This window comes from Homarus americanus, unplaced genomic scaffold (assembly GCF_018991925.1).
Source record: "Homarus americanus isolate GMGI-L3 unplaced genomic scaffold, GMGI_Hamer_2.0 scaffold39155, whole genome shotgun sequence".
NCBI classification, from domain to species: Eukaryota; Metazoa; Arthropoda; class Malacostraca; order Decapoda; family Nephropidae; genus Homarus; species Homarus americanus.
In genome coordinates this window covers 2,060,261-2,073,043 of record NW_024737042.1, presented here as the reverse complement: position 1 = coordinate 2,073,043, position 12,783 = coordinate 2,060,261, and the positions used below count along the sequence as shown (strand labels likewise).

General features: G+C 36.5%; 1 protein-coding gene across 1 annotated transcript in view; it reads left to right on the top strand.

Annotated features, from left to right (window-relative positions):
• The window catches only part of LOC121872766 (signal recognition particle subunit SRP68-like), a 24,971-nt gene extending 14,017 nt beyond the window's left edge, over positions 1 to 10,954 (top strand). Inside the window, 5 exon segments of the mRNA XM_042375821.1 lie at positions 705 to 893; positions 2,812 to 2,972; positions 4,916 to 5,027; positions 5,497 to 5,631; positions 9,981 to 10,954. Of these exon segments, the coding sequence (XP_042231755.1) occupies positions 705 to 893; positions 2,812 to 2,972; positions 4,916 to 5,027; positions 5,497 to 5,631; positions 9,981 to 10,238 (855 nt within the window). The 3' untranslated portion in view covers positions 10,239 to 10,954.
• The last annotated feature ends 1,829 nt before the right edge of the window (positions 10,955 to 12,783 follow it).

Below are 12,783 nucleotides of genomic sequence, written 5' to 3'. Positions count from 1 at the left end.
GCTGTAAGAAACCTGAGAAAGTTTTTATCCTGTTCCAGATGCGTGAAAACAAAAGGCCCGCCAAGCTCCGACTGTTGTTTACCACTCATTAGCAAGGCAGTTTCTTTGCGCAAGGCGCTCTTAATTTTTTTACAGTAATTTTTTTTTATTATACATTTTGGGATTTAGTTATTATTTATATGAAAATGTAATTTTATTTTATTTTTATTATATTTTGGTTGCAAATATGAATGAAATAAGGATGTAAATTGAATTGAGTCCTAAATTAACTAGGGTTTTAAATATGAAAAGTTGTTGATTGAACCGTTTTTATCGGAGGCTTTACTGTATTTATGAAAAGATAATAGTGACTAGTTTTTTTGTTTTGTTTTTTAGTTGATGGTACAAGCCCCAATCCCCTTGCAACTCATTGGCTCATTTATAATGTTCGAGTAATATTGATATATCACATATATATATTCACATATAACTTAAGGGAAACAAGTTCTGGCTCATTTTAATGCTGAATTTAATGTGTTAAAATAAAACTGCATGAAAAATTTACTTTCTGGATAATAGTGGAGGAAAAATGTCTGAAATAGAGAATATTTACAGTTGAAGTTTCAGGGGGGCGGCGCTTCTTAGTCTAGTACCGTCGGCAAAAAAAAAAAAAAAACTAACCAAACCAAAGATCATAATTATACTGTATCACCAGATAGTTATAAAACTTGAATGAATTTATGAATGTTGTTTCTCTTCAGACATTTAAGCCCAGACAACAAGCAAGTGAGGGCCCTGTATCCCCTCTGCACTTCCTCCACACCTACTTGTCGTATCACCGACTGAACCTCACTGTTCTACGGAATGTCGCTCTCGTTGACACATACCAGAAAATTGTGTCCGGGGAAATGCAGGTAGAGTATAATATGTTTCCTTGTATCTGGTCTAGTCATGAGGCTACTGTACAGTAAAACCTCCATATAACAGATTTTTCCCTTCATATAATCCATTAGTTGATGGGGGGTGTCACATCTAGCGGACCTATGGTATAATGGACTTTCATCTCTATATAGTTCGTTAGAAGGAGGTTTCACAGCTAATAGACCCTCGTTATAATGGACTTTTCCTGTACTGTAGTCTGTTAAATAGAGGTTACACTGCAACTAACATTTATCTTCTCTAAAGGGTTTTCAGTTAAATATTCTGAAATTGAAAGGAATTACTGTACAGGCAGTCCCCGAGTTACGGACAAGTTATGTTTCTGGTCTCTGTTTGTTACTCAATCTATTCATAAGTGAGAAGAGTGTTAATTCCATAGTTTAGGTTAGGGTAAAGCACAACCCTGCCCATACAAAACAACATTAATATCCCATACACAAAAAATACTGTAAATCAAGTGATGTTAAACAATATAGAATAATAAAAATATGGAAAATGGGTTTTTAATTATAAACATTTGCGATGATTATATTGGGATCTCGTTTGTAAATACAGGTGTTCGCAAGTCTGGTATTCATAGCTCGGGACTGCCCGTACTGTACTGTACAGTACTGTACTCCAACTTAGAACTAGCCACAAACTGAGTCGCTTTGGAGTATGACATTGTATTAATGTCCATGTGTATGATCATTGTAGTAATACAAGACTGTTTTAACAGGTTGAAAGTACAGTTCCTTTCACTCGTACGTTTACAGGGGCTCGTAATATAAACATTCCATGAATCATTATATTGAGATATTTGTTTTAATATTGATTTACTTTGATTCCATGTACAGTATGTTTACTATTGCGAGTTTCCTTCTGTACATTGTAAACAAACACAGCGCTGATGAGCCCCTGTAAATGTACTAGTGAAGGGGATTGTACTATATAGTACAGTCAAGTCCTTTCACCTCTCCTCCTGAACCACGAACCCCGAGATTTTGACTCATGAATCCGAAGCAATTATGGACTGAATAATGTATCAGTCTTTTGCTTCATGTTTAATCTGATGTCAGTGGAAAGAGTAAAATGTTAAACAAATTAAGTTTAACTGTTAAAAGTCTCATCAGAAAATCCAAGTATCTGACATTGTACAGTGCAGTAGACTTACAGGTAGGTGTGTCACAAGACTAAAAACCATATTATGTTGACTGGACCTCGCAACCAGTGGTGCAGTTTCTCACGAAGTTTTAAGCTTAGAATTACTTGTAAGAAATTGTAGAGCTTAAAACTTGGTGAAAAACAGCACTCTGTTGTATGCATTTGACTTACTATGTATGTGTAATTTTGGCTTATAATCATTATAGAACACCAAAATTTTTTATTAATGTCATGTCTTGTAGCATTTTAAGACATTTTGAGGAAGTTCCCTTCAGAATGTACTGCATCTCGGTTTTCATAATGGGAGTCTATGGTAAAATGGTTTCTGCTTTAAAAAAAGAATATTGGAAAGGTGATTTTGGGACTGCATGTATAATAATGTACTCAAAATTTTCTTAGCATAAGCTTTTTAATTATAGTCAGTAATAATGTTCTCCGATGTTGAGTAATGATACAATTATTGATTTAACGGTGTAAATGTTTATAGCTATGGGAGTTAACTAACCTGCAAACATGTAGTTTTTGTTGTGAATTTATATTTTTATTTGGACCCTGTTACACTAATTATAGAACTAAAATAAGTATGTAATGTGCTTTAGGAATTTTGAGTAGTACAGGTATCCCTTGATATACGAATAGGTTAAGTTCCCCTCCCCAAAAAATTTAAGTGAATTTTCATATTTCGAATAACAGAACAAGTGGAAAAAAATATAATTTGATAATCCATAGAGAACATTTATTCTTTCAAAGGTTGAAGATGGTAAGAAGGCTCCCAAGTTGCAAGACCTGGTGCGCTTACAGGAGATTATTATCCAGAATTTGAAAGAGATCACCCATCTCTCAGGGTTGGAAGATGACCTCCAGCTGAAGCAGAGCATTGAGGGACAAGTGCTGGCATATAAAGCCCACAGGTGAGTGATTGCTGATCGTTTTACCGATCTCTTTGGGAACATATACCGTACTGTATTGTAATATTTCCTTAAATATAGTGATTGTGAATAGCAGCTGCCTCTTAATATTTATATTATTTAAAATTACAGTGACGCCTCTATTTAACGAACTCTGTGGTGAGGGAAGTCTATTATATCGAGAGAGTGTGAGATGTGAAACCCCCATGTAATTGCTCATAGGAGCGATTTTGGTTTGTGCAGGACAATAAGACCCTTGTCGTTGACGCGATAGGTATAATTCGGTCAAAACCTGTTGAATACAATTCACATATAACAACTGCTGGTACATCAGGACACAGTTTGAATAATAAGATCAACATACAGTACATAATTACACTTATTAAAGTTATTTAGAGTTCTCAGAGGATTCAACAGTTCACAATCACACTCACGTTTTGGGGTCTAGGGTTAGACCAATGAGAACAAATATAATGTCCTGCAGGAAAAATGGTGGCTGTCGAAAATCAAGATAGACTGTCCCTCAGGCAGTCACACAGCTGCTACCAGCTCCATCTCGCTTAGTAAGCTATTGTGAGTTGTAAACAGTTTCTTCACTTAACATGTGGTTGGCGCGCACAATTATGCGTGGCGATAACACCCCATGTAATGGATTATGTGGAGAGAGAATTCCATTACTGTATATAGAGGTTTCACTGTATATGCATAAATAAAATATTTATCTTTTTCATTCTAGTTAAAGTAAAAAAAAAAAGGAAAAAGTGTCAAATATTTCAAATTGTATTTATTTTTTCTTCCCTTTAAAGTCCTTCCCACTCTGGTGCTGTACACCCACTAAAAACCGTCCCATTAATCCTCCGTCCCATCCATGAACCAGCCTCAGACTCATGAACCTGTGATTCTGAGACACCACACATTGTTGGGCCCATAGAGGGTATGCTGTGTTATGTATCAAGACTCAAAGGTTCATGTATGGGAGAGAGGACTGACAGGATTTTTTATTTATTTTTTTTATTTTTTTATTTTAATTTTATTTTTTGTGGATGTACACTTCACAAAAACTTCTCCAACACCTAGGCATGATGGATGTGAGAAGGAGCACAATGGGGCTTGTCAACTAGGAATGGTTTCAGAGTCTTTGTTCATTTTTCAGATTACATAGTGTTTATAGTGATGGACAAGTTTTTGTTGAGTGTATATTCCTCGTGACTAGTGTATTTACAGGGGCATGTCATATAAACATTCCACAAATCATTATCATTGAGATATTTGTTTTAATATTTTTTTAATTTGATTCCATAGTCTGACGTGTGTCTTGGATACCCACAAAATGTTCTATACTACTGAGGGTATACACAAACACTTTTTGTCTTAAAAGTAGGTTCTATTCTCGTACGGGAGATATATATATATACAGAAGGACCCAGGAGCTCGCGTCCACCACAAGGACTCTGTCTTCACTCTCTCTATGTATTACTGCGCGCTGGGATGTACAGATGCCAGCATTCACAAGCTGAATACATAAAGTATAAATATGATAATTTATATACATAACATGGTGCACCAGAAATGGAATATTACTTAGAATTAATACATGTTCTGTAATACTTTACTATACATAATTAATGGAGTAATATAAGAGTAATATAATAATACACAGCTGAAGGTACTACTTTGTGTCCATATATATCATACACATAGTATAGTATGTTTACTATTGCAATTTTCCTTCTGTTGAATGTAAACAAACACAGGGCTGCCATGCTGCACAAAACCTAATGAGCCCCTGTAAATGCACTAGTGAAGGGCTCTGTACATAGTGTGAAAGTAACACATTACTCACCCAGCCTTCCTTGTCACTCAGTCACACTAGCTGTACAGTATCTACAGTATGTTGACTTTCTTAAAACGTGCAGGTTAATTAAAGACTTTATTCCATTTTGCAGATGTTATTTTGTGGCTGAGAGTTTCGTTAAGATGGAGAAGTGGGCCGAGGCTCTTGTCTTATATGAGAGAACTTTAGCACACATCAAAGCTGCAGACAAGAGCCAGATGAAGGTAACAGTGACAATATCTTTACTTCCACTTAAATTATGTTACTGAACCTAAATACTGTTGGTTATAATACTGAACTTATATACTGTTAGTTATAATACTGAACCTATATACGGTTGAGTTATAATACTGAACCTATAATCATGCTTCATAACTAAACTATCTTTTCATCTCCATTTGGATGTTGTAAATGTTCAATTACTCTCATATAGGTTTGTCTTAAGTAGTTATGTATTTGATGTGTGGGAGAGGGGTGAAACACAAGAAAGAGCGAAGTTTCTTGATTTCTCTAATGTTTCGGTTCTGTGTAGCCTGAAATGATAAGAAAAATAAGGAAACAGCTCTTTCCCGTGTTTCTCTAACCCCAGCCAGCCATCAGATCCACTTGTGGATTGATCACATTCATAGTCCTTGCTTATGTTGAGTATATTTCTTATATAAGAGTTAAAAAAAAATCTTGTTCTACCCTCAGATGTCTATGGTAAAAGGACTGGAGAATTTGTCTGTATTGGTAGATAGCAAAAAGTTTACTGCCCATGCACAGGCTATTCTTGCATCTGAATCCTCAACTCCAAATGTATCTAAGCTGTCTACAAAGGGCAAGAAAGTAAGTACAGTACAGTAGGGGTGTGTGTGTCAAGTATTTTACATTATATTCTTCAGAGAACAGGAAACATGTTCTTTGACCTGATGATGATGGTATAAGCCTCTTCAGTTAAAGTGGACAAGATCATTACTTGTCATGTTATCCTGCAGCTTTTTTTGTATCATAATAGATATTGCAATAATTGTTTTATATCATTAGTTATTGGTATTAATTTGGATTTTTTTTGCTGACTACATTAATCCAGAGCCATAGATAGAGTGAGTTTGACCAACCAGGCGTCATGTTGTCACTCAGCGGGTGGGAGGTCTTCTTGGGTTGTCTCCTACATACTTTATAAATGCTTATTCCATTGTAAACATTATGAAAATTTTTTACTGAATAAACCTCCTCCTCCTCCTCCTCCTCTTCTTCTTCTTCTTCTTCTTCTTCTTCTTCTTCTTCTTCTTCTTCTTCTTCTTCTTCTACATATAGCACAAACTACTTCTTCAGCTGAGTAACAACATAGCGCCTGCATGTCACCGAGTTGACCGAACTCTCTCTAGCTACGGCTCTGCATTAAACAACCCATTGAAAGAATTCAGTGTATTAATACTTAATTAAAAACAGCAGAAGGCAATAGTTTCTTTCTGCAAGTGTTCATCATGTTCAGTCTTTAATGTTTCTCCAAATATATAAATATATATATTGTTGATGTTGGCCTAGTGTTTACTCTTCACTTTTATCTCATCAGATGTCTTGTACGTACTGTACAGTACAGGCATGGAATTTGTACTGTACTGTACTGCATGTATTATGTTTAGTATTGGTTTATGTTTATTCCAAATATTATCATAAAAATCTTGTTTTATGGCATTTTAAGACTTCTTTATTTATTTATTTTTGTAGGAATGTATCTCAGCTTTTACCGTGTATGGGAAAATGTGATCTGATTTATGAAAGGTTTTCCAAGAATGGAACCTTTTGTAAAGTGGGAGATGCCTGAACAGTGGGATCATCTCAACTGTTAAACTGTTATTGTCTTCAAGTTTTACATATTGGTTGTACAGTGCAGTACAGTACAGGCATTCCTCAGTGTCCAAACATCTGGCATATAAACATTTGCTCATATGAATGTTATATGTACTGTACTTCATAACCATTTTGATCTGTTGAAAGTCTGTTTTGCTTATACAAACACTGCTCTTTTGAAGTTACTGCCACCGATCAGTGAAATACAGGGATTCAGGCACTTGAATGTTGGAAAGCAAACACTTAGTAGTCTTCCTCACACTTGTTTTACACATGTGTTCTCCCTATAATGCATCTGTGTTGTTTGAGTAGCACCATGTGTTTACATGTCTCACCCCCATAATGCATCTGTTTTGTTTGAGTGGCATCATACTGTACGTGTCCTGTGTTGTGGTTTAACACTGATCATTCATTTGGTGAAGTTTTTTAATTTATTATGCTGTACTTTATTATTATTATTACACTGTAATATTATTATTAATTTATGTTTTGATAGCTGTACAGTATTTATTAATGTTTTTGTTTAAGAAATGCAGTTTTCACTTGCATCTGGGGACCAATTAATTAATTATGCCATTATTTCTGTAGGATTTAATGATCTTGTTTACAAACACCTTTTCATCAATACATTAAGTTTGTAAACCAGGGACTGGTGGTGTGTTAGGGCATTCTCAGAATGTTTAATTAGATTTCTACTGCAAGCTTGTTGATGAATACAGTAGAATGTCAATATAACACGAGATACGTTCCAAGAATGGTCGCTTTAAATTGAATTCACACTAAATCGAAGTGTTGTTTCAATGGAATAATTTAGTTTGGTACTTGAGAGAAACAAAATACTAAAAAGACTTTAATTAACTAATAAATATGGGAAAAATATATGGCGTAATGATATACAGCTTCTCCCCGACTTACAATCTACTCGACTTACGACCACCTGCACTTACTATCTGCCTCAGTCGTACCAAAATTTTGTCAAATTACGTATTTTCGAGTCCCAGCGTCATTACACAGACAAAATTTTCGTTTGTAATTCACTTTAAAATGGCTGGCAAGCTTAAAAGTGAGAGTTTTGTGGTGCTGAGAAGAAAAAGAGACACCCATTTTAGATTTTCTATGTATTAAGCAGTTTTGTCTTACGACCATTTCGACTTGCAACCTGGATTTGGGTCCCTGAAACCGTCGTAAGTCGGGGAGGAGCTGTATATGCAGCAAGCACTCCCTGCAGTCGAGTTGAGAGCTGGACGGTACTGTACTGTATTGTCTGCTGCCTTTCATCACTAGCCCTCCCCCTGCCCCGACTGAGAGAGTACCCAGATGCATCACAGCCCATCTCCTAGAATAAACAAAACATTGTTTTTTGTAGTATTATGCTAAAACAAGCACTCATAAATCAACACAGCTAAAATTATGGGACTCGAAATGGCCTGTTTACTAGTGATCAGCTGATGTGAGAGGGTGGTTGTGCTGGCGCCGCACATCGCCTGCCTCACATCTGCCTCACTCCTATTTTTACTTTTATCCTCTTCACCACTGATCGGCACTATCACTTTCCTCTCAACTGATTTTTTTTAATTACTTTGTGCTATCAAAAATTGATTTTCCCTCAACTTTAGTTAGGCAATTCATCCTCTGAAGATGCAGAGCCTAACTCGACCAGCTCATCATCCACATCATTGTCTAGTGGTATTGCTGTGGACGCATCTGACACGCGGAAAGCACCATTTCCACGCTGCAGTGCTTCCAGCACCTTGTTTTTCTGCTCCAGTGTAATTGCTTGCTTTGATTTCTTGGTCTTTGGTGGTCGTTAATGATATAGTGGCTGACCTCTTGGACATAATGGAGATGGTTGATGCATGTGGTAGGAGGAGATAGTGTCACACAGGATGTCCATTCACTAGAGTGTCAGCGCGAGAACTGAGGATGCGTGAGGGTGTGGGAGGGTGGCAGGCAGCCTTGTAGCATGCCCAGAGAGGCATCTGGCGGGAAACTTAAAATAGTGTGTATTTCCACATGACTCGCATAAAATTGGAAAGATTCGCTTAAATTGATACGGTGTCGCTTTAAATCAATAATTTTAAATCGATTCGCTTTAAATCGACGTTCTACTGTAGTACAGTTAACAGCAGAAGTCTATCTCGGCTGACCTGCATGATATGAGGCAGGTGCTCTGGTAACAATGTGTGAGGAAGAGTTGGCAGATATGCTTTAAATGACTATAGTATTTCCACGCTAACCTGGCCCGTAAGCCACACCCCTCATCTATAGCTACAGATAGCTGATTGGTTCTCCTGAGTGTTTTATCTCAACCTTTTATATTAAATATTTAACAATTTCAAACATCCTCTTCGAAGTGCCAATGCCTTGAAATAATTTGCTATTAGTATAGAAGAGGGGCGTGGCTTACGGCCCAGGTTAGCTTGGAAAGAGTGTAGTTATTTAATATTTATTATTGGAGATTGTCTAAGAATATATTTCATGTATATAAGTTAGTGTCAATGTACAGGTATACGATTTTGGAAAATAATGTAATTGAGAAGTATATGACGGTGGAGGGTGATTCATAACCAGAGAACCAGACATATATGATTGGTTGTGCTGCTGATGCGATTGAGTATTTTTCATGTGTAATGAGAATTTCTTCAAAAAAGTTACTGTATATACATGAAATTTACTATTAGATAATCTCCAATGATAAATCTTATATAACTAGTCATTTAAAGCACATCTGTCAACTTTCCTCATACAATGTTACCAGATCACCTGCAGGTCAGCTGGGACCAACTTCTGTTGTTAACATTTAACATTATCACTGCCACCAGAGACTGACTTTAAGTCCCAGAAGGAACAGGTCATGAAGTTTTATTCCACAACAGGGGCTAACAAATGAATTGCAAAATAAAATATCACAAGAAAGTAGTGTACAGTGCAGTATAGTTTCCAGAGTTATAGTCCAGTGTTTGAAGTAACAGCTGAGTGAGAGTAAGTCACTTTTTGGGCCACTTATTATGAAGGAAACTAAACAGGTTTATCAAGTTAAGGAAATTGTTTTGTTTATTTACAATAGGGGATGAATTTCATAATGAACACAGAATCCTGTTGTCTCGGTTGGGTTGTCAAAATCCTTCATCTGTTGAATCATATTTTCTCGGTACAATTTTGTAAAGATGCTTTTTGAGTGACTTTATTTTCCATGCATATACTGTATCAGTATTGTATTACATAATTAATATTTATATATAATTATTTATTTCTGTGTAGTTGTGGTTGTGTTTAATGCAATGATATTTAAAATAATTTGATGTAACCATGTAATACAAATTGAATTTCATTATTGCCAGTTGCTTGTCGACCGCCTGGATGAATACATTGAAGACTCAAGTTTAACCTCGAACAGCCCAAATGTAGCTCAAGTGCCATCTCCAATGACTTCTGTGCCGTGCAAGCCACTGTTCTTCGACCTCGCGCTAAACCACGTCGATTTCCCTTCACTCGACGATAAAACAGAGACGAAGAAGCAAGCGTCGGGAGCTGGAGTTGGCGGCGGCCTTACCGGCTTAGTTAAGGGTCTCTGGGGAGGCTGGGGTAGTAAAAAGTAGAAGTTTTTATTGTATAATGAAAGAATACAAAATATATATGAAAATATTGCTAGTATTTTGTTAATACTGCAACGAATGCTTTGGAGTTATTAGTACAGTATAGTAATTGCTTTGGGGATGAATGACATGGCTGATTAAGGAATACTAAAATTTGTTCTTGATGTAGTTTAGTTATAGATTGGTTCTCCATGATGTGAATGATCTTGTTTTATAATGTGCCTTCTGCTGGAGTTTTTTAATAAAAGTGGTCCTTGGCTATGACTCCTACACTTCATTCTTTCGTGGAAGTCAACACAAACTTGTTTCATATAATATGGATATACTGTATAAATGAGCAATTATGTAATGTATCCTAAGTGAAGTTTGCATTTGATATCAATACATAATATTTTCTTTATATTTTTTCAGAGCTTCATAATGTTTTGATTATAAAATGAAAAAGATAAATGGAATAACTCCCTAAAATATTATTTTGGTTTGTATTGCAGAGCAAGGTCTGTTATTGTACTTATCATTTCTGTGTTTTAGCAGTCTCTACGGCCCTCCAGCATTTTGAAGCATTTATTGCAAATTTTACTCTTCTTCAGCAAACAGTATAAACTTTGTAAAGATAGGAAAATTTTCATCTTGATACACAGTACAGTATTCAATATGTTGAACAATTTTAATAAATTGTTGATAAAGTCAGTGGACCCTTTTGATAAAGATACTTAGCATACTTGGTTTTCTTTTACCTTCATTAACTTAACATGTTCTACCAATTTTGGAATTGTTGTAGGTGACATCATCATTATCGTTTTCTATAAATTTTTCACTGTGTGGGTTAATAGTGATTACCTGATGTCCCAGTTGTCATCAAGCAAATTTTAAGAAAGTTTACCCATCAACCCATAATTTTTTGTGCACTGTATACAGTAGAACCTCGATAAATCAGACTAATTGGGGCAGACCCCAGTCCGAGAAAAGCGAATACAGGTTGACAATCCTTTATCTGAAAACCCGAAAGTTTTTTCGTGGCGCATCACTCGTGTGATGTGGAACATGACGCTACTGGGCGCTTGACCCACGCCAGGCGGAGGTGTGAGTGAGGCGTCACTTGTGTCTTGGTGTTAGTACTAGTCACGTATTTGCATCTGCTCTTCTTAAATTTTATGTAATTTTGTTTAATTTCACTGAAAATGCCCAAAAGAGCTTCAGATACCCCTGTAGGAAACAGTGAGAAGAAGCATCTCTCATTATCAATAGCACAGAAAGTGGAGTTGTTACAGAAGCTTGTTCGTGGTGTACCTGTGCAGCGTCGTACTGAAAAATATGGTGTGGGATCTACCATTTTATGACTTAAAGAAACGAAGACAAGTTGTTGAAGTTTTACACTGACAGTGATGACCCAAAAATAATGAAAAACAGAAAAACATTGTATAGGGCAAAAAATGAAGATCTTGACCGTGTGCTGTCCGAGTTGATTCGACAACGAAGAAGTGAACGTGTTCCACTGACTGGTTTGTTGGTCATGAAGCAAGCTAGAATATACCATGAAGAATTAAACATTGATGATGAGTGTGAACATTGAGAAGGTTGGCTGCAGAAATTTAAGAAGCTGAAAATTACATTGATGAATTTGCCAAAATTATATCTGATGAAAACCTGATGAAACGGCTCTGTAGTGGTGCTACGTTCCTAGAAAACGTTAACAACGGCTGATGAGAGAGCACCAACAGGTATTAAGGATGCTAAGGACAGGTTGACTGTTCTTGAGTGTGCCAATGCTGCAGGCACATACAAGTTGAAGTTGGCAGTGATTGGAAAAAGTCAACGACCAAGATGTCCATAAGGTGTACACAATTTACCCGTGCATTATTATGCCAACAAGAAAGCATGGGTAACCTGATAGCTATTTTCTGACAGGTTCAATAACCACATTGTACCAGCAGCACGAGCTCATTGCAGGGAAGCTAGACTGGAAGCAAACTGTAAAATTCTGTTGTTCCTTGACAACTGCTCCACACATCCCCCTGCTGAACTTCTTGTGAAAAGTAATGTTTTTGGCATTTATTTCCCCTCATTGTGACGTCTTTAATACAGCCTTGTGACCAAGGAATTTTACAGGCCATGAAGAGCAAATATAAAGATGATTTTTTTTTAAATGTATGCTTGATGCAGTCAACAGGCGAAGGAATCCAAAGCTTCACGAAAGAGTTCAATGTTAAGGATGCCATTTTATGCAGTTGCTAATGCTTGGAACACTGTTGATAAACTAACATTAACAAATGCTTGGCTCACTTTGGCCTACAACGATGTACATGAAGATGAAGACTTAGAAGGATTTCGTGTCACTAAGGAGGAGGAGATGACGACGACGACATCAAACCTTACTTGCGCCAAAGGTTTATCATCTGAAAGTGTAAATAAGTTGGAGGAAGCTGACATTGAAGAAGTGCTGAACATTGACAATGATGCACTTGTGCATTCGTTGAGTGATGGGGAAATAACTGAAATGGTGCTAAATAAAGATATGCATGAGGGTAGTAGTAGTGATGATGAAATT